Raw genomic sequence first — 23,581 nt, forward strand, 5'->3', positions numbered from 1 at the left:
GGTGTTATGATCGTAAAATATTCTTGGATATAATGTGTGTGGCGTAACATTATGCGTACTTGTGTTGATGCAAAATCCTGAGGTTCATGGACTTTGTTTCGTTCTGGTAACATTAACAGGAATAAATAAAAAAAAAAAAAAATCAAGAGGAAATGAAGTGCGGCTCTATCAGAGTTCGTTCTGGTAACATTAACAGGAATAAATAAATAAAAATCAAGAGGAAAGTAATGAAGTGCGGCTCTATCAGAGTTTGATACAATGACACTTCTACCCCGGTGCATGACTATTATGATATCAGTATCAAAAGTCTGTTGAAGTGACAATGTACACATCGACCGAGGTGCAGCGTTAAATCACATCACCAAGTATCGCATGCATGGTTGACCGAGGAGAAAGAAAGAATCGGTTTTTGTGTGTGTTTGAATATCAAGATGGCATGAAAAAGAGATTAGAAAATAATTATGTGTGTTGTCTTCTCCTTAGCGGGGGAGCTATATTTTGTCGTTGTACCTCCCACCCGCTTTCACCTTGAAATGTTTAGTATAGAGCGGAACGGAACCTTCCCTCCTCTTTGAAGCGAGCCTTTTTTTTTTCTTGTCGCCAATAACAAATAAGTTTAGCAGGAAACATAATTTTAGAAACATTTCATATAGGCCTACTGTTTATGATTATTTCTCATCACTTAGCGCTAACAAGCGCAAACAGTGTAATAATATGCGCCTTGAAACAACTCAGACTAGGACCTATACATCTCTTCAACAGTGTGTTCAAACAGGTGAAATGAATTAAAGTCCCTCTTATTTTGATTACTCTATTGTGTATGTATAGATCTGAAACAATAATAATCACTCGGGTTCCGTGGAGACATAAGTTATAGGCCTACTCTGTGTATAATGCATTTTGAGTTAACTCAGTGTACACGTCCTGCCCTACACTAGTGGGGCGGGGGGGGGTATAGGATTCGACAAATCACAAAAATCTGAGTTATTGATGTTTTACTGGGTACAGTATACAAGAAACATATCATATTTGCCACTTGTTGCATTTATACCAGGGTGGGGCGGGGCAGGTTGGACCGGTTTGCGGGGGGGGGGGGGGGGTGGGGGTTTGAGTGGCCTTGGTATAGGGACAAGGGTCAATGCACCCCCGGCGGCCAATTCCCCCCCCCCCCCCCCCCCGACGTTCGACGGGAGGAATCTCAAGGCGCAAACCTCAGGAAGTCATGGGTTTTGTTATGCTTTTCAATTACTTTTTGTTTTTGTTTTTGGATTTTTGGTCTTTTTATAAGAGTTCCCCCCCCCCCCGGTTCCGCAATCCTGCTAAAAATACTTGGACTACGGTTTGCATGCGTTGGGGCAGAGTGTGTTTTTTTCCCTCTCTCTCTCTCTCTCTCTCTCTCTCTCTCTTTAAACTAGAGAGAATAGCATGACTGAACTCAGCATTGCTCTGCTAGACTAAAGCAATGAAGATCGAACTTGAGCCATTTTGCAAGGCAGAGGTGCTACCAACTGAACTTTATCACCGCCTCATTTCTACTACTATAGTATTCTAAATCTTGTTCTCTTGAAGACTTATTATAGATTGCTAGTTAGCTGTCAACTTTCTACACCACTATGCAATATTGCACAGGTCAGAACAAACTTTCATAATCAAGACAAAAAAAAAAAACAACAATTGAGAAAATCTGAGGAATATCTCCACTTCTTAAATCGTATCAGATTATGAAATACCAATACATTCTAATCATTTAAATGTTATCCTGAAAAAAAATGAATATGAAAATAAAATATTTCTACATGCGAAAAGTGGTTATACGATACAGTAGGAAAAAATACATGTATTCCGTTAAGCTAAAGAAAGCAAAAATAAAAGAAAGAAAAGAAAAGGTGAGACTTGTCAAGTGAAGAGCAACACGAAATCTACTAAAATATCCGAAATCAAATGCCATTCCCTATGGAAGTTAAAGATATTAACAAAATGTTGTTAATATTAAGCACAAATTATGTACATGAGAGTCTTACGTATTCTTTATGCCTGTCGAAAAATATAATTCAATTCAATTCAATTCAATTCAATTCAATTCATTTCATTTCATTTCAATTCAATTCAATTCAATTCATTTCAATTCAATTCAATTCAATTCAATTCAATTCAATTTATTTTCATTCGTTCACAAAAACCGTAACAAAATACAAAGTATACATTATGTTAACACTTTCTAGAAAATACACAATAAAAGTACAATGTATCATGAAGGATAATAAACTATACATACAATTTCATTAATAACAGAAAATATCAATATACACTTGGAAGATTGATAAAAAAATCAAGAACTATAAGAATGACAAAAAAGAGCAGAGCATGTAGGACATTGGTCACTTGAGATATAATAATATCATGTACTAATACTATCCGAAATTGGTTCATGTCTGACAAAAAAACAAATAATTATCCACAATGGTTATTTGGAATACAACAATGATAACAATAATAAATGGAGTCCTGTGTAAAAAAATAGTTTTCCCCAGGCAACGCTGGTATCAAATCAAGAGATATCGTAAACAGATCAAACATTTATCATTTGGAATTGTTACACAATGTGATATATAGGCTTGTCGGAAGAATGCCATTACAGTGATGAATTTACGATTCTACAAGCCAAATCAGATTCAGCTCAGTCATTTACATGATGTTATATAACCAGGGCCTACGTTGTCAAGAGTCTGTTCTTGTTTTTTGAGGCTCTTACACCATAAAATGTAAACACAAAATCACTCATGTGGAGACTCCTATAGTTTGAAATATAATCGCCCCTCCCCTAAAAGACAATATAAATGATTTCTTATGGTTAAATTGCATTCTTCTCATTGGGCTATAGTCGCGACGGATATCATTGACTCCCAAGGACACAACGTTATATACTATGATTTAAGTATGAAGAATTTACAGACTTAACGTAATGGACTGGTTTCTATTCATTTTGACAGAACCTTAGAATTTCAAGACCGATGCAAGTTTTCTCATTTTATCAGGGATACCAGTTTTGAGGCAAAAGCCTAATTCAGCCTTCAGGCACTGGTAGTATCAAAGTTCAGGCTTTTTCATGCACAAAGGAGCTTCGTGTAGATGGATTCCAGGCCCTGTCTTTCATTTTAGCTGGCATCCCTGATCTATGCTATAACGTGAATCGCTTAGTTTTCTTTTGACAATAATAATTTATATGCTATAATGGACAATGAGATACATGTTTAATAATGAATACGAACGAAAGCAAGGAACATGTTGTGACTTGTCGAGTAACTATTGTGTCAATGTCATTGTCATTTTACGAACAGTTTACGCGACACCGACGGAACATGCATTGACGCCTGGGAAAATAGAGTCGAAAAACATTATAGGGGATTCTTAACAAAAAGATTCAACAACTGGTGATAGCTTTGTGTCCAGATGATGTTTTCGTACATGACGTGTGTTTATACCAGCGTGTGAGTATATAGGCCTACGTGATCATAAGGTGTAAAATTATATGTAGTGATGTGGACAGATGTGGACAACACCAGAAAATGCAATGTTACGATTTCCCTTCAGACATAGTGAATGTGAAATGAGGCATCTACATAATATTACAGTATTTGCATGGAGAGGTGTAGTGGAATGCTTACTCGACCGAGCGCTCAAAAAAAAAAAATCCAAGTTCTTGGCAGAGAGAAAGAGAGGAAATAAACATAACTGTTACCCATTAATTTAAATGGTCATTTATTATCTTTTTCAGCATTTACATTGTAGATTTAAAGGTACCCATCATCATCTAAATGATCAAAAATATTTGAAGTCGCAAAGCTCATATTAGGGGGAAACAGCTAGAGCACATGCGCATATATACATACCGCTCGTATGCCTATGAACAGACACACACACACACGTATTTAATAACATATACATGTACATTGTATATTACAAGAATAAAAGTATCTTATACATACAGCATACAATAAATGTAAATACAGTCATGTTGTATGCATTATATATCATACAAGAAAATGTGTTCACTAAAATTCATATCATACAAAAACACAGGCACATATTAACAAACATTAGATTTTCAAATTCTTAACGTTGCACCAATGATTCCACAAAAATTAATTCATTATAAAAATATATAACTGAAATGCATGGAAACACCAGAACTTACATGCGCAAACACACTAACCCGATAATAATAATAATAATACATTACATTATTGTAATGTGCTTAATACAATGTTTCTAAGCGCACAGTGAAGAGACGAAAGGAAAGATGAAAAATGAGGGAAAACAGACAGGTCAAAACATAAGTAAGAATAACATGACATAAATCAAAAATGTGTACCAGTAATTAAACACATACAATAATTGAATTACACTCAATACATTAACTTAGGGAAGGAATCAATATGGGAAAAGATAAGTTTTAAGTAGTGCCTTAAATGATTCCACTGATGGGGCTTGTCGTATATGAATGGGTAAATAATATTGTTCTAAAGCTTGGGTGCAATAACTGCGAATGAGCGTTCTCCGTAACGTGTCTTAGTGCGAGGTCCGGGTAACAGTTGAAGATGGGCAGTAGCATGGGAGCGCAGACGTCTAGATGCAGAAGAAGTTGATGAGGATCGTATCTATCGGAGAGAGATTAGGTTCTGTAGGTATGAAGGGGCTTGGTTATGGATAGCTTTGAAAACAAAGAGGAGAACTTTGAAGATAACACGTTCCTTTATTGGCAACCAATGAAGTGACTGGATGATTGGGGTAATGTGTTCAAACTTCTTGGAACGTGTGACTACTCTGGCTGCGGTGTTCTGGATGCGTTGAAGGGGTGCAATATGGGATTGGGGTAAACCTGCTAGGAGACTGTTACAATAATCAAGGTGAGATGACACGAATGCATGGATAAGCTTTTCTGTGGCAGAAGCATCGAGGTACTTGCGGATCCTGTTATATATGTGTGTGTGTGTGTGTTTGTGTGTATGTATATGTTATCTCTCTCTTTTAATAAATATACATTGATATTGTTACATATTATAAAATATGTGCCAAAGGGAGGCGTCTTTCTATTATTGATCAAGAAAATCAAACCGAAACTGAAGCTGATATAAATTGCATGGGTTTGATTATTAGATCGCCAATTATATCTTACAATAATAATTAAAAAAAGATGAAAACAGGAAGAATTTATTATTTGAATAAATTTCTGTTCGCGTCAATTAGGCCTACATCCCGTGGAATCTCCTGTCACATATTAGTAGGTAAAAAGCCGAAGTGCTTTTGCAACCTGACTGTAGATTAATATAGTGACGTATCTGAACGGGGGAATCCCCAATAATCACAAAGGCCACAAGTTCAAAGTTTATTTTTTTTTTTTTATTTTTTTTTTTAAAGCTTGCTGCACACATCCAACGCTGTCATTTACGCCATGTATAGGTATGATGTCTCGTTATGATCATAGTTATCATGTACATGTTGTTTACACACATCCGTAAACAAATCACTAACTTGATCGCTGGAAGAGGCTCATTGTGGTAAGATGTCCTTGGTGTTCTTGGGGAATACCAGTGACATTGTTGATATTCTGGACATGTCCAAGCATGTTCTTGGATGCTTGTACATATTGACAGGAATAGCAGAGGCAGTCTTTCACAAGATTCCACACCAGCTCCTCCCCTCGCCCCCTGCACATTCACTCAAAAAGCGTTTGCTCGAATTGCTTCTTCTTCGTACACAATTTCGAGAAGAATTTAGTCTTTTTTTATTTATTTATTTATTTATATGTTTTATTTTCACAGGGTGGCTCCGTCAGAGGGTTAAACACTGTTGTTCTTGGAGGCCCTGCATGAACACATACATACAAATAAACACAAAAATGTATGATAATCATACAATACCAACAACAACATCATATTTGCAGTATCAAATCTGTATATATCTTAATATACTGTATACTGATATATATTAAACTCAAAATTTAACAAATATTATGCAACACATTACATCCTCATATCCTTAAATTTCCCCTGCCTCAGAAAGAAAAAAAAAAGAAATGACAACAGAACTATATTTGGGCACAGTGGAGTGCCCTCCAAAATTGGGCTGAGAACGAATGTTTAGATGGAGCATGCCTTAAAGGGACTGTACAGTACTGGTTGAGGTAGAGATTCATGTTTTGAACATTCCTAAGTGAGATAATGAAAAGCCTCTTATGAAATATGAAAGAGCATGTAATTTTAAGGAGGATTCAACGTTTATTTGATGAAAATTGGTTTTCAAATGGCTGAGATATCAAAAAAAGTGCTAATAATAAAAGGCGACATGCCCCAACTTTATTAGTATCTCTTTGTTTCACCTTGTTTTTGGATATCTCAGCCATTTCAAAACCAATTTTCATCAAATAAACTTTTGATACCCCTTAGAACTGCATGCTCTTTGACATCTCATAGAGTGGTTTCTGAATATCTCACAAAAAGTTAAAAGATAAATCTTCACCTCGACCAGAACTGTACACACCCTTTAAGTTTATTGGTAGACTGTTCCATTCGAGTGCGCCGGTGTATGAAAAAGACTGTTTCCCAGCATTCGTTCGAGCTCTAGTTACTATTAGCCCGTCAGAGACTGCTGATCTAGTCTGGTAGTTGTGTGTATTACAAACTTTCTGAAACAAGAGTGACAGGTACTCTGGAGTACTCTGGTCTTGGTGTGTAGGCTCTATTATAATGAAGATGGAAGTGAAAGGAAATTAACATAGAACTCTAAGACAGTGAGCCTCATCTTGCCTCAACGTCACGAACGTATAAACGTATATATAGATAGGCCTATATCTTGCATCAGTAAACATACCAGGGAGCTTCGTCTCACCTCCTGTGAATACATTATGTTGATTGGGTTTTGCCCTACATGCATAGCATGACAATGATGTATCATGGAGCTACTCTGTTAGTAGCTCCATGGATGTATCATTCGCCGTCGTGCCTACCGCAATGCTCGTTTCGGGGCCATACGTAGACCCCCTGCGGTGCTGCACGCGAGGTGTAGACCGAGACACAATACAGCTGACCTTGCGTCTGATAAAAAAAGAAAGAAAGAAGGTAAACCATAATTACAACATGGCTTGTGGCCCTGTAACAGGTTGAACCTTTTACCTAGGAGATTTCTTCTCACTTCGCTGCTTTTACCATTTCTGCCAAAAATAGGACCAGGGAGGTGCACCCCCCTGATAGGACGCTGCAAGGACACGTCACCTGAGTACTCCATCGCCATTGGGTACATTTTTAAGCCAATCAAATTAATGATACATGTTATTTCCTATCTGTTCCAGGATGTTTGTTGCTTAGGTGGTGATGCAGACTTATCACTATGTAAGCTAATGTACGTTTTGCTCTTAATGTTTTCGTCTTTCATTTCGTTGGTTGGTTTTCCCCACTCGTTGACTTTGTGATTATTATAAGTCGGTCCATTTTCCGTGTTTCGCACTGCGGCGTTAGGTTTGGTGTCCTTGCATTTTGCATTTTGTTCAAGTATATCTGTCAAAATTGTTACCCTTCCTTATCTGATCACCTGATGTTGTCATAATATCGGTAAGTTGAATTAAATTCTTTTTACGTATTTTATCTAAACAAAACAAAAGAATATGAGAAACAAATAACGTTATCTTTCGTATATAAATGACCACACTATCACTAGCCTTCACAATATAACTTTTGCTGATAATCGTAACAAAGAGTGACCGCAATCCAACGTTCCAATGCAAATTCTGTTTTTATCTTCATTAGGCCTATCATAATTGCCTATACAAAGAGGCGATGATCGGTGTTTCAAGTTCTTAACAGAATAAAATTTCGGTTACAGCTCGTTATTCCGAAGGTTCGTTATCCCGAAGTTTCTTTAGTCCGAAGGTTCGTTCATTAGAAGGTTCGTTATTCCAAAGATTCGTTATTCGGAATGTTCGTTTATCCGAAAATGTGATGAGGTTTGTTAATCCGAAGGTTCATTAATCCGAAAATGTTAAGGTTCGTTATTCCGAAGGTTCGTTCTAATCCGAAAATGAAAAAAAGCTCGTTATTCCTAAGGTTTATTACGGACCCATGTATCATTTCGGATCAACGAACCTTCGGAATAGCGAACCCTATTTCATTTCATGGGATTAACGAACTTTCGCAATAACGAACCTTCTGAATAACGCCACAAATGTTCGGATTAACGGACCCTGTATCATTTCGGATCAACGAACCTTCGGAATAGCGAACACTATTTCATTTTCGGATTAACGAACCTTCGGAATAATGAACCCTTTTTCATTTTCGGATAAACGAGCCTTAAGGAATAGCGAACCCTATTTCATTTCGGGATTAACGAACTTTTGCAATAACGAACCTTCGGAATAACACCACAAATGTTCGGATTAACCAACCCTTTTTTATTTTCGGATTAACGAACCTCTAGGTATAGGGAATTTGTGTGTTTCGGATTAACGAACCGTGGGAATAACGAACATTCGGAATAACGAACCTTCGGAATAACGAACAGCACCCAAAAATTCATGGGGAACATGCACGTTAATGCATCAACATAATTTACATCTCTCGCATCTATGAATGGCTTTATAGGACCATGATGAATGTGTCAGTTAATTAACAATCTGAAATAAAACAGCTAAGCAATGACATGGATGAAAATCTGGCAACGACGAGACTAGAGCCAAACAGGGAACAAAGGCCCTTCATTCTCGCGAAATGACATAATGTGAGATGTCGCTACTACACAAAAAGGTTGTCAATGGGTGTTTAACACCGATTCGTTAGATGACACGTCAATAAGAATTAACAATACCATAAAATGTTTGTACGACGTTCATTGTCTTGCCATTAATCTACGGTTTAGTGAGATCATGATTTTAGAATGAGTGAGCACTGATCATTTTTACAGAGACATAATAGACGTTACCTGTATATCCGTTAGGTGATATACGGTATAAACTAACACTTCGGGGAGACGATATTTAACCATTACTGTCCCTTTTTTTATGGCTCCCATGCTCCACACTTTTGCAGGAGCAGCGGAACGTATTTGTTTCTATTATGGTGAGTATTTTTTTTTTTTGGGGGGGGGGGGGGGAGCGGAAAGTATGCATCTTATGCATACACCACAAACAAACAAGCCACCAACTTGATCGCTCGAACAAAGAGGCTCATTGTATATAGTAGTCCTTGGTGTTCTCGGGGAATTTGACATTCTGGACAAGTCTAAGCATGTTCTAATGTGTGCTTGTACATATTGACAGGAATGTCACGTCAGAGGCAGTCTTTCTCAAGATTCCACACCAGCCTCCCAACCCCCCCCCCCCTTCGGCCTAAGTACATTTTGTCAGAAAGAGTTTGTTCAAATTGATTCTGACGTATATTATATGGGGGGTTTTGTGACCCACTCTTCATGAAATTTCCTTTTGAATTATCGGCACGTTTATCATCTCCCTTCTGGCGCAGAATCAAGCTTTCCCAACAACTTTTAGGAAGTTTGGGGCAGAAAAACGCAAAGCTGTTTTGGTTATGGGGTTAGAAACGCGTTTCTGAAACGTCGAAAAAAAAAAAATGCGATTCCAAACGCGCCTCGGAGTTAATGAACGCAAAGTCGTTTTGAAACGCGTTTAAAAGGCCGTGTCACACCTTTCAGGGCAAGCTACCCGGACTTGTTGCGAGGAGGGATTTTCCAGCACGCAGGGAAATTTCCCCGGGCGGACAAGAATGTTTGCGAGTTTCGCACTTGTTTCTTAACAACTAGACGCGTGCTGCTTACCTTCTACTTGCGTGTATTCCGTGTGACCTGCCTGAGAGCTTTGAAACCGATCCGTTTTCTTTTACAAGGGACTTACAGGTACTGAGAAGTACATGCGTTGGAGTTGCCTGAGAGGTGCTGCCGGTAAGGGTCTCCTACTGGTGTTCTGTGTGTACCTCTGAGAGAGAACCCTAACGACTCACTCGGAACAAGTTCTGAGCATGCTCAAGGCCTGGTCATACCGTATCTGGGGAAGTTCTGCGGCTTGACTTGCGGGGAAACAAATTTGCTACCCGAAGCTCTCCGCAGTTGGTCCGCACCTGACAGTACCTAGCTCGTATCTCGCCTGTAGTTGCCCGGAGGTGCGCACGCAAGTCCAATTTAACCGCAGCCAAGTTTTGAGCATGAACAAAACTTTTTTCCGGGTGAGTCGCGGGGATGCCTGGAGAGGCCCACGCAGAACGCCAGTAGGAGGCCCTTAGGGCAGAACCTCGTAGGCAACTCCCACGCAGGTACTTCGCAGTCCCCGTATGCAGCCAAGGTAATGACATATTGACATTCTGTGGGACTTCTGCCATTCCTTCAGAGGAATTCCTTCACTGAGTTGTCAGCCCCCACGCGACTGGTACACAGGTCACACAGTATACCTGCGAGTAGAATATAAGTAGAACGCGTCTAGTGAGTAAGACACATGCTCTGACTCGCCCAAATCCTTGTCCGCCCTCAGAAATTGTTCGATATGCTGGAAAATCCACACACACACCAAACCCGCGTAGCATGCCGGGAAAGGTGTGACAGGGCCTAAACATGGTTGCGGGTAAAAAGATTTGCGTGCGCACCTCCGGGCGACTACGGGTGAGATACGTGCAAGGTACTGTCATGTGCGGGTCATCGGCGGGGACCTCCGGGTATAGTAATAATTATTGTTCTTCACAAGTCGCACGCAAGGCTTGCCCGGAAAAGTGTATCAAACTGCGCGATGAAGCTACGCAGTGACAAGGCCTCCCAATCGCGACTCGCTACAGAGTTGATAAAATGTAACAACTCGACAAAATATGATCCAAAAAGCGACGGCAAACGCGTTTGGATTGTGGGTATATAATTGAGATGCGTTTCAAACATGGGGAAGTTGATAGTACTATATAATGCTTATCTGTGAAGGTTCTATGTCATGCTCTCCGCGTATGATTGCTCCGAAAATTGTGCAAATTCTCCGCGACAAATGCCCCGCGATATTTGCTCCGCCGATATTTGCTCAGTCGAAATTTGCTAAGTCGACATTTGCTCCGGTGACACTTGCTCCGTCGAAATATGCTCCGCCGAAAATTGCTCCGCCGACTATTGTTCCACCGATAATTGGTACAAAAATGGCGACATACAATTATGCTCCGCCGACAATCGGGTCGTCGACATTTGCTCCGCCGACAACTGCTCCGCCGACATAATTATGCTCCACCGACAATAATTGCTTCGATGGCGATTGCACCGATGATACGACATTTGCTCCGCCGATATTTGGTCCAAAAATACGACATCCGCCAACAATTGCTTTATCGACAATTGCTCCGTCGAAATTTCCTTCGAGATATGGCATTTGCTCCCCTATTATAGCAAACGCTTCTCTGACTCTGATGAAGATTAAGTTCTCAATTGAACTCTCAAGCGATTTTGATGTATCTTCACTTTTTATGAAAACTTTGTGAAAATTATGATTTTATGTTCAGAAATTATTCTGCACAATTGTAGCTATTTTCTTAATGCTTCGAAAGAAACGAAACTGTAGTACGATCGAATCAGTGACCATCGCATCATTCAAATGTTTCATTGGTTGTGAAATCTTAAAATGTTATGATATACATACTGTAATTCCTGGTTGAAGTACTTATCAGGTCAAGGGCATGACACTGGTGTTAGGATCGACCCCGAGTTAACAAAAGATAGAAAGAAAGGGGGGGGGGGGGAGAGTTGATTTAAACATTATTAGAATCGAGGAGGGAGATCTACCTCTGGTTGGACAACATTTTTGGATCTCTGGCCCATTCCCCCCTCGCTCACCAGCAATATCAAGGATTGTCCGATTTTTCGATGCTGGCGATGACCAACAAAACAAAGCACACACACACACACACACACACAAACCCCCCCCCCCCCCCCCAAAAAAAAAAAAAAAAAAAAAAAAAAAAAACGTCGTCCCGTATTTAAAGGACCCCATTATTGTCTTCTTGGCTCCAACCTTTTGACGCATGTGCTGTCCCCCTGCGTGCATACATTTTTGGGAACATTTTCTCTCATATTATGACGTCACTTCATCCTTATTACCCTTTACATTTTGAATTAAATTCGTCCTTTTAAGCGATGCGTTGTGTTTATTTTGGTACATGTATCAGCAATTCGCCCGTTTTGGTTTCGAGAATGTTTTGCCAATTCGCTTTTTGTGAGCATAAAAATGATAAAATGATTATCGCAGAGGGTCACGACAACAGAATGTAATTATTTTTCAAAATACAAACGTAACAGTTTCTGATGGACTGAATTGAACTGGATAGCACTTCTTGTCTAAATTGTGAGTGTAATTAGACAATCTGCTACGAGTCTACGACAAACTCAGTGTTTGCGAACGAGTGTAGAGAACGAGATCTAATTTTTGTTTTCTCTGAAGAAAAACAATGACAAGTTCTTTACCTTATCCGCCAATGTATGAAATCCTTGGACTGTATAACAAGTACACGAGCATCTATATCATTCACTTTTAGTTTATCATAGCATGAAGTATATAATAGAAAATAAAAGTACTGATTATGCCATGTGTTCCTTCATCACACTTAAATCGCATCACGAAATTAGATATTCTATGCACCATGGCAACATAATGGACGCTTCGAAATTGACCCGAGCTGGTTCTGAAACACTTCTCGTATACAGTCGTCTATGATGTGATATGGAAATAATAATATGTGAGTTAATGATATCATCACACATCGCCATGTAGAATTGTGTGGTTCGTCTGGAATTTTAGAAATTTCCTGGCATGAAATGACAGGACTTCATCAATAACACGAAAAAATTCCCCTTCACTTCAAACGGCTGCAGGAAATGATAATGCATTTATGATATTAATATCGCTATATAGTCGCATACAGAAGTAGGCAAATCGTAAATGTGACATTAACATTATTTTATGATTACGTTGCCATGTTCTGTGTGATAACTGATGGCTAGCACGATTCAAGCAAGAAAAGGTGTCCACAGACTCTTGCAGTGCATGTTTTCCAATTCAAACTGTTGTTTAGCTATTCCGACCAACTGTTCCGACAGTACGTCCTGTAATTTTTTTCTATCCCTGCTAAAAAAAGGGAAGAAAACGGTGAAGTAACCATATTCTACAGTGACAAAACCCCAGAAACATAATCGATAGATCAGTAAAATCGGGACAAAGAAGAGTTATGATGGGAAAATGAAGAAAAATGGGAATGAGCTTTCATTTGTCATTTAGTCGACACTTAGCAGTAAATAACCATGCGGCGGTCACACGACTTTGACCTTTAAGTTCCAAAATATCAGTTCTCATCTTCCTTTCCATGTTCTCTAACATAATATGTATTAATAATCCCCTGTAGAAATTATGCTAGAACAATGTTTTCCTGATTTGCAATGAGCAGAGTTATAAATAATTTGCCTTGGAAATGTTGGAAGGCATTCAAACGGTCAAAACTTCCTTGACATCATTTCATCATTGAAATTTCCATTGTTGCGTGCTGTTGTTTCAGAGTCAATTCACATTCTAAACTGGTGAATTGACATTACCAAAAGCAGAAAATCGAATATCATCAAACCACTTTGATCTTCTGCAGATTCGTTGCTGGTCTATGGTTGGAGTGAACATCTACGAGATCAATTTACAAGATGCCCGTAATAGCAGTGGTCTCAATTTTGGACGGCAGTAATGAAGAGGTGAATACTAATTTTATTCCCTTTCTTTGTGGCCGACCGCTTTTTTTTTTCACTCTGAAAAAACCGCAGAACTTCACAATTACAGGTTACATTAAATTGTTTCAAACAAAGTCAAATAAAGCTTGAGGCTGGAAGGCGAATAATTGTCATGTCATACTTTTAAACCAAACCTAGGCCAGACCCGACTAGCATCCATGCTATTTTCTGGCTCCTGTTATCGTTATCCTTGTTTTTTCTATGTGACTGCATATTTGTAAACATGTACATGTGTAATGATTATCATTGCATTGGATAATAAATTCATGAATTCATTAATGAAATATACGAACATTAAATACATCTTAATGGCCATATCGGCGTTGCTCCCGTGTCCATCGCAGGTCACCACCTGAATAAATTTGTAAAGATTTACCACTAATACAATGGGTTTCATTCAAATTTCGAAAGGGGTGTATTTTTAGTCATAAACAGTCTAATTTTTGGTGACAGCGCCCTCATGGAGTCTGGACGTCGCATTGTGTATTCTACAAGTAACATTGGATAGTTTCATTACATACTGTACTCTCTTTCGTACAGTAGTACTGTTCGTACGTGTACAATATACACTTACAAGTTTCAGTGTCACTGCGCCCTCCTTGATCCCCTTTTCACAGGGTCAAAGGTCATCATGACAGGAAGAACGTTCTGAATGATGCATTTGAATACAGTGATTATTGTTTAATACTCGTATAGACGTACTATTTCATTTTGGGACTTGATTTATACGAACCTCATACATTTCGGATAAACGGACCCTATTTCAAGATTTCAGATCAGGAACCTTCGGAATAACGGACGTTCGGATTAATGCAACAAATATACAAATAGCACACGAACCGTGTTTTATCTTTGGATTAACGAATCGAGGATACACTAATCTGTTTTGGGAATAACGTATCTTCGGAATGCATGTCTCTGGAAAATATCTGTGAAACCCTATAGATTCGATAACTTTCTCATATTATCTAAGGTCGGATTTTAATGAAAGCAAAACCTCTTACCATTCTGGTATTTCTGAAAGCAAGCTTCAGCATGATGCAGAATCACTTGAATTCTAACAAATAATGTTAAAGTCCAATTCTATACAACCATGATTACAAAGGATGACTTGAATGAGTAGAAGAAAATAACAGAATGGTAGAATTTTCAATCGAACGGGATAATCATTATACTGAAATAAAAGCTGTGGAATAAGTTACGAAAAGAAGTTATCGAAGTTTCATGTTTCACCGAATAGTGATAATGGTCACAACTACACAAGCAAACCAGAAATTTAATAACCGTACTCTCTAAATCAGTGGCGGATCCAGAGGGGGCGCCACCGGCGCACCCCCCCCTATATTTCGTTAAAAACAAAAGAAATAAAAAGAAAAAATGAAATGAAACCCGGAAGTGGCACCAGAGATATCAATTGCGCCCACCCCCCCCCCCCCCCCTTTAAAGAATTCCTGGATCCACCCCTGCAGATGGATTATAAACGAAAATGGTAAAAAAAAAAAAAAAAAAGAATCTCTTTCGTTGATAATTTCAACAATTAGGCTACAAGTAATCACAGGTAAGTTATTGCAAGTCTACAATGATTTTATTCGAAAGATGGATTTGACACGTTTCCCGCAATGGCAAAAGAGATCATTCAGCTCATTTTGTTTAGCTCACTTCCTCAGTTTTTACTGGTAGAAATGAAACTCTCACCCGTTGTATTTGCTTGATTTTATTTATGAGATTGTAAAGACGTCAATACGGATACAAACTGGAGTTTCACCTGAATTATGTCTGGAAGTTATCAGTATATAACATAACTGTTTTCATTACTTTGTTAACTTATTTATTTTTGTTATTGTTATAATGCTGTATAGACTATCCGTGCCGTTGAACAGGCTGCCCGCAGCTCATATAAAGTTAGTTTTGACTGGTTAAAATGAAACTCTCACCCACTGTATTTGCTTAACTTAATTTATTAGATTATAAAGACGTAAATATGGATACAAACTTGAGTTTCACGTTAAGCGTAAACTTTAATTCTGTCTAGAGGTTATTTGTATAACTGTTTTTCATGATCTTATACACTTATCTATTTACATTGTTATTGTTATAATGCTGTATAGACCATCAGTGCCGTTAAAAAGGCTGCCCTCAATAACCAAGCATGTCGGCTTTTGAATGTGGCATCAGACCCCATACCTGACAACACAATCTTCACTGTGATGGGGCCGGGAGATGAAATCGTTAATTGTCTGATGGAGATGGCAGTGGTTGCACGTGACCAGATCGACGTAAGCCAAAGAGGTGAATAATGATTATTATGTTAAAGAGTGCAAACTGATGGTCGGTTATTCTTCTTTTTTTTTCTCCGCCATTTGTTTATGTATGCCTGTCTGTTTGTCTGTTCATCTCGATGTTTTGCTGCTCCACAAGAAACAATATTATTTGGTGTTCGACGTGGTTCGTCATGTATGTTGATCGCCAAATTTTGTGTGTCATGAGTGTTTGTGCCTCTGTGATGTGTATACCGGTAACTATGATCTCAGAATTATTGTGATGTCATAGTAGATACCCTCTGTTCTCTCTGATGGAATGAAAAAGACAGTTGGACATAATCAAAGGAGACCTCCGGATGATTTTCGACTTTTATTTTGAGCAACTATACATTAGTTATAGGCCCTACTGGGTACAAAGTTTCAGAATCTATAGTAAATGGGATACAGTAATAAGAACGTTTTCGAAATTCATAATAAATCATGATGAACAAGGAGGATGACATGGCAGCTTCACCATAAGAATGCATGAATGAGAACAGGGAGGTGAGCACCTCCCTGATGAGAAGGAGCTCCAGGAAGCAGAACAAAAGAAGAAAGGATGCGTCTGTTACAGACACGGGTGAACTTGTGTGAGCAAGCGGTATTTTATGGAATTACATTGCTACATTTTTAAGATATAATGTTTGCCTCCTATATCATCATCCTTGTTCAGTGTCATTCTATTTTCTGAGTATTGGTTTCTCTGCTCAAGGACCAAATATATTCCACAAATCCAAAGATAGAGCTGTCGATTTGTGTACGACATTGCATGATGTCAAAATGTTATGGACAGATTGATAGAGAGAGGGAGAGAGAGAGCGAGAAAGAGTATAGTAGGCCTCGAGTTAAGATTAACGCTATGTAGCTGACATTACTCGTCAATCTTTTTTAATTTTTTTTTATTTATTTATTTATTTTATTTTTTTTTTTTGCATTAGGTGAAGACAAGATTGGGCTTGGGGCACTCGACACGTGTGCCTTTTCTCCATACCAAGGCGTGACAATGGATGACTGCATCGACGTATCTAAGGAGTTCGGGAAAAGGCTTGCGACGGAGATTGATATTCCAGGTGCAATATCTCATCCTCATTTTTGTGTCTACGAGACATCTCATCATATCCCTCACATCAGGCATCATCTTCAAGATGATGACTTTTTTTGTCCGTACTACCGAATATTGGAATAATGTTAATGAAACATTTCTCACTTTTGAAAAAAAAAAAAACAAACCTGATGTCTTGTTCAAATTTAATGCCCTGCTTATCTAATAAATCGGAACGAAGAGAGTTTTGCTGATATCAGTAGAAAAATTATGTGAAAGTGCCTAGGAAAAGGGGTATAGGGGAATTACCCCCAGGGCAATTACCCCGGACCTTCCCCTGACCCTAACTCTAATCATAATCCTGAACCTAATCCTAACCCTAACCCAAACTCCGAACCCTAAACCTATCCCTAACCCTAATCTTTACTCTAACCTTATCACTAACCTGTAATTCGCCCTCGGGGGTATATAATTGCCCTGATTCACTGTAAAGATGACGTCGTGATGGTGTTGTCAAAGTGAACTTCAGGTTTCTCAGTGTTTGTAATACCTGCCATAATCCTTTTTGGGGGGAGTTGATACCTACCACCTCTTTGTAATCTCCTCCCTCTGGCCCACTCTCTCCTGGGGCATGTCTCACGTCACCTTCGTAAGGATGTTTCTGTCGGTTATTTGAGAAAGCGAGCGCTGGATATGCTGTTTATACTCCCCTCTGGGAATTCGTTTGCACATGTTATTCAAGGAAATACAAAGAAATTAAATGATGAAAACGTCGAGACATAGAGTACATAAAATTATCAAATGATATCACAATTAGCACAGATTGTACATCGCAATCGAATGGAACTTTTGTCCATTCCTTTCTTCTTTCCTCAATATTTATTTGTCCTTCTCTTCTAGTCCATCCGTTCCTGATATCGTTGTTTGCGGAATTTTGGCAGACCCTGGTGTTCAATGTTCATCATTATGAAAGTTCACTAGTTATCTTCTCATCAATATTTCATGATGTAACAAAATGACGTGTGTCCGATTGCATTTTTCCTCAGAATGCAATGAATAAATGCCATGCCATCGTTACAAATACCATTGAGCACGATGTTTTGTGATGCTGCCATTAGTTGGTGTCCTGTAGTCATCAGTGTCAGGAGAGATTTACTGCATTACTTTGTGCTTGATTTTCATACATTCTCTGTACAGTAGCTCACAAATTATTGTATCCAATGATGTACATAAAAGACGTGGCAATTTGAGTCTTCTGATACATGACATTGCATATCTCTGCACTGCTCTGTCGATCCATAGTCTATCTACTCTGGGAATCTGCTACTAACCCTCATTTCCGTGGCCGACCACCGATAGTTGAGTGCAAAGTTGCCGGATTCGAAGAGAGAGTAAGTAATAACTATTTACACGTGAACTCATACAATAATTTGCATATTATGTGCATGCATATAATCATCATCACATTATGCATGCACAAAATCCACTTAGGAACACATATAATAACATGTGCATGCATAGTGATGATATTATCACCACATTATGCATGCACAAAATCCACTTAGGAACACATATTCAAACATTCAGATGATAATACAGAAATGTTTACTCGCAGTGGGGTGCATGGGATGTGGGAAAGGAAAAAAGGGGGATAGAGTGAGGAAAAGAGAAAAGGTATAATCAATGTCTCTACATAGGCCTATATATTCCTCCCTAAAATCAAATTTGCGTCTCTTACAAGCATTATGTTAAAGTAGGCCTGAAGGGACAACGTGAGTATTCATTTTTTTGAATATTTGAAATAGATCATGAACACCACATGCTTAATCACATAAATAATAAAGGTTTGCCGTGTTTCTTACGATCTGTATAAATGTACGAGTGTATTCGATAATCGATTAATCGATGATCGTTGACCGATAATAGAAATTTCTCGGCTACGCGTCATGAACATTCCATAAGATAACATTTAGATTCGCAATTCACGTTTTGTTGGAAGCATAATGTACTGTTAATTATCGTTTCATTATTAAAGATATTAATCGTGATAAAAATGTCTTAAGGCAGCATCACCTAAAGTGTACTCATGCACTGAAGTGGTATAACATTGTCATCATTAATATTGTTGTTATGATTATGTATCATTGTACAATAATTACTGATAGGAATCGTAGGATTTACCAAAGTTTCTTCTTAATTTCTCTTCTTTATAATCATATTGTCCTCATCAATGACTTGATGTCATTCATATTTTTTTTCTGTGATGAATGTTCGTGGATGTAAGAGTGATACGCAGTGATACAAGGGTTGAACGCACGCTGTCTTTGCCATTGTACGGAACGCTTGTATACCTCTTAAAAATTAAATAGACAGAATTTCACGATGCATACGCTTTATTATTTTGGTACAGATTCAATTCAACAACGTCTAGATAGTGCATATGGCCGAAATTTGCAACAATCCTATGTTGTTTAACCTTATTTCACCTCTTCTCTGAAGTGGAGCTCTTACTCATTTCAAGTACAAAACCTTTTCTTGAATAGCTCAGAGTAGTGCCTTGGAATACCCCTAACTATGGACCAGCCCGCTCTGAGCTTAAATGGTGCGCAACTCTGGAGGGAGCACAGAAATTCACACCCATGTTCAACGTCACCGTGAAAACCAACGACAAGAAGAAGGCCGACGACATTTGTTTCAGTGTGCGTACTAGTGGACCCAAGGGAGGACCAGTAAGTCTTCGATGTAAGATGGTTTAAAGATGTAAAGGTGTAAAGATGTAATCTTTTTTCAAAGAAATTCATGAAGTATAAAAAAACAACAACAATAAGAAGAAAGTATTATAATCATCCTTTCCTTAATGATTGGAATTCATACTCCCTGGTCTAGTTTTCCTCTCATACTCATCAGTTCAGAATTGAAACTGCAAAATGTTAAATTTCGAACCTTAGTTACCACTTTCTCTTAACATTATTGTGCAATGAACTCCTGTAATGTGTCTTTCTTACATATCAAAATGTATACTTTGGTTAAACATAAACTTAAAGCTGTGCTTTCTTTATAACGAAGGTGAACTGTTTTCAGTTGATACTCAAATACATTTACAATACTACGTTTAAAATTCTTTAATGATTGTAACTGAGGATCAAACAAATTATTTTTTATACAAAATTTCAGAAAATATAACTGAATGGAAAGGCGCACGTGATTTTATTCCACTGCGTGCGAACCACATCAGAACAAAGATGTGATTGCTCCTTAGAATAGAAGATTATCCCTATACACTGCAGACGTCGGAGTGTTTTGTCATTCAAATAATCAACTTCTATGCACCTATCTTGCAGAAAACGTATCAAGGTAAAATGCCATTCAGTATGTTTTAGGTGCCCTGATTTGATTGCGATAAAATGAGTAAAATCAAAATAAAGAAAAAAGTTTCCGGTATTAATCATTAATGTATGAAATTGAATCATGTAAATGAACTTTCCAGTTCAACCGGTTTTCAACGTATCATGACGATTATTTGGTTTTATCACACAAACTTATATACTCACATGATAATAACCAACAACTCTTCCAGTGATTTGTGCACAATTTTAAACATTACAGATTAAAGTTTTACTTTGGCCCATATATGATTTAACATTTGAGAATAGGAATAATCTCTGTGTGATTGCAACACAACAATGAATTTGACTGAAAATATTTAATGCAAAAATATCTTTCCACTTTTTTATGTCATTTCAAAATAAAAATAGTGAAGATCTGTAGGTCGGTGTGAGACAATAAAAACGCAGGTGTCTTTTTCCCCTCTTTTTTCTTTTTACTCAAAACATTTAAAACATTAAGATTCCACAACTTTCTTGGTTTAGATTCGATTTAATGAAACCAGTATAATGGTTTGTTTGTTTGTTTATACTTTGTTCAATAACGCTACTTTGAACATAGCGCGCATTACTCTTCCACCTCCCTGCTCTGGGTGAGTTGCAATCTAAAATCTCTGTCTGCGTGTAATTAATTACAGGTCCGCGTTTTTTAGTTTGTACCGAATTACAGAGGTCAGAAAAAAAAGACTATTCTATCAAAATTACACACATTATGAAGCTCGAAAAAGAAACTTTGACTACGTGCATGTGTCAATATATGACAGCGAGCAATATGGTTTCCTAGGATACAGGAATCGGAACTGACGCCGATGAAGCATAATATGAATATGATGAAAGGGCAAGAAGATTATTAATCATTTAGAAAAAACAAAAACAACACAACAACCAAGGGTGCAGTCTATTCTCAGACCAGCTAATCTATGGTGGTTCGGTGTAATAATGTCAGAAGTGAAAATGTCAGAGGTAAAAATGTCAGAAGTGAAAATGTCATAGGTAAAAATGTCAGAGGTAAAAATGTCAGAGTAAAATTGAGAGAGGTAACAATGTCAGAGGTAAAGTTGTCAGTGGTAGAAATGTCAGAGGTTAAAATGCCATAGATAAAAATGTCATTGGTAAAAATTTAGACGTAGAAATGTAGAGATTTTTTCTTCATGTTTCTGACACCCTTCTCTCAACACGTGCTTTCCATGCCTTCTCCTGAAAAAGCATAATAGGGGAGACCGGGGAGAAATGGGACACGGGGAGAAATATGGAGCATACACTCTTGTAACTTGAAAAATGCTCGGCCGACAACAATTCAATTACATCAGTAAAAAGATGAGCCTCGGTTCACCTCAAAATGGACATAATCCATTAGCCACTATACAACTCTACAGGTAAGTTGAAAAAATTGTTTTTATAACCCCTCATTTGCTACTTTTTCATTGTTTCTCACTTTCTGTCAGTAAGATATCAAACTCACGACATTCATCTGGTAGGTCCTATACTATGTTAATTGGTGACTTAGTAAGTGTGCAAACTTCTGAAAATAGAATTACTTGATAACAGACATGCAGGTATCAAAAATTGGCAGGAATTTTTTATTGTTTCTTTTACCACTGGGGGAAATTTAATAGAACAGTGTCACATTTCTCCCCGCGTCACATGATCATGATATATTAATTTACAAATTAAAAAGATATGGTATTCGTGGTTTAGCACTTTCTTGGATTATTGATTATTTATCCAACAGAAAGCAATATGTACTATTTAAGTCGTCTAAATCTCCGAATTCTAATATTGTATGTGGTGTTCCCCAGGGATCAATTCTTGGCCCCCTACTGTTTCTTGTATATATTAATGATATAATAAATACATCAAAAACTCTTAAATTTATACTTTTTGCGGATGATACTAATATTTTTTACTCCAATGAGAACCTCGAAACACTGTTTAATACTCTGAACACGGAAATAGACAAAGTCTCCCGATGGTTTATATGTAATAAATTATCCCTTAATGTCTCTAAAACAAATTTTATACGTTTCAAACCTACTGCTTCACAGAACATTAACAGCAGTTATAATATCAATATTGATGGATTATCTTTAACTGAAGTAAGATCTACTAAATTTTTAGGAATCACAATTGACTCGAGTTTAACTTGGAACGATCACATTCATAATATCCACACGTCTGTCTCAAGAACTGTAGGAATTTTATATCGACTGAAAAACTTCATTTCTCAAAATTCCCTGACTATTTTATACAATGCATTGATTTTACCACATATCACATACTGCAATATCGTTTGGGGAAACTGTGGCTCAACTAAAATTAATCCAATTCTTACTCTCCAAAAACGTGCTGTACGTTTGATTACCAATTCCCGTTACTTATCCCCATCCAATCCCCTATTTCGTCAACTAAAAACATCGAAAATTGAGGATCTTCACACCTTTCAAACTGCTGTTTTTATGTATAAATTTACATTTAATTGTCTTCCAAAAATTTTTGATGGCTTCTTCACTCCAAATTTCACCGTTCATTCATATCCAACACGTCAGTCGTCCGGTTACCTTCTCGAAAACCCCAGAATCATTTTAGCTAAAAAAATCTTTAAAGCACAATGGACCAGATATTTGGAATTCTTTACCCCCTAATTTAAAACAACGTACGTCGTTGAACATTTTCAAAAGAGAACTAAAAAACACCCTCATAATCTAGTATACTTCTGACACATAAATATTCATACCACCTGGTCAACAAACACCCTAAACAATGAGTTCACGGCCATAACTGAAGTAATATTTACCTCATCACACTGATACACAAAATAACACTCAACGTACAAACCAAGATTCATCCCAACACAATGCACACAGCACTGCACCGCACGCCCTTCGCACAATTACTTCCCACTCAGTGAGTGGCAAGATTTTCTTTATGTATCTCTTCGTTGTGCCCTTTGCACAATTACCCCCCACTCAGTGAGTGGCAAGATTTTCTTTATGTATCTCTTTACCTGGGGCCATCTTCCTCGTCAAGCTTAGCTTATGATGATGGTCCCCTGCATTTCATTTTTATCA

The 23,581-nt window shown here is 37.8% G+C and overlaps 1 protein-coding gene across 1 annotated transcript in view; it reads left to right on the plus strand.

The window, feature by feature from the left end:
* The window catches only part of LOC140233344 (formimidoyltransferase-cyclodeaminase-like), a 46,645-nt gene that overhangs the window by 4,745 nt on the left and 18,319 nt on the right, over window positions 1-23,581 (plus strand). Inside the window, exons 2-5 of the mRNA XM_072313454.1 lie at window positions 15,897-16,077; window positions 17,027-17,158; window positions 18,433-18,521; window positions 19,674-19,859. Of these exons, the coding sequence (XP_072169555.1) occupies window positions 15,897-16,077; window positions 17,027-17,158; window positions 18,433-18,521; window positions 19,674-19,859 (588 nt within the window). The remainder of the gene's footprint in view (window positions 1-15,896; window positions 16,078-17,026; window positions 17,159-18,432; window positions 18,522-19,673; window positions 19,860-23,581) is intronic.

Source organism: Diadema setosum, chromosome 1 (genome assembly GCF_964275005.1).
Source record: "Diadema setosum chromosome 1, eeDiaSeto1, whole genome shotgun sequence".
Classification (NCBI taxonomy): domain Eukaryota; kingdom Metazoa; phylum Echinodermata; class Echinoidea; order Diadematoida; family Diadematidae; genus Diadema; species Diadema setosum.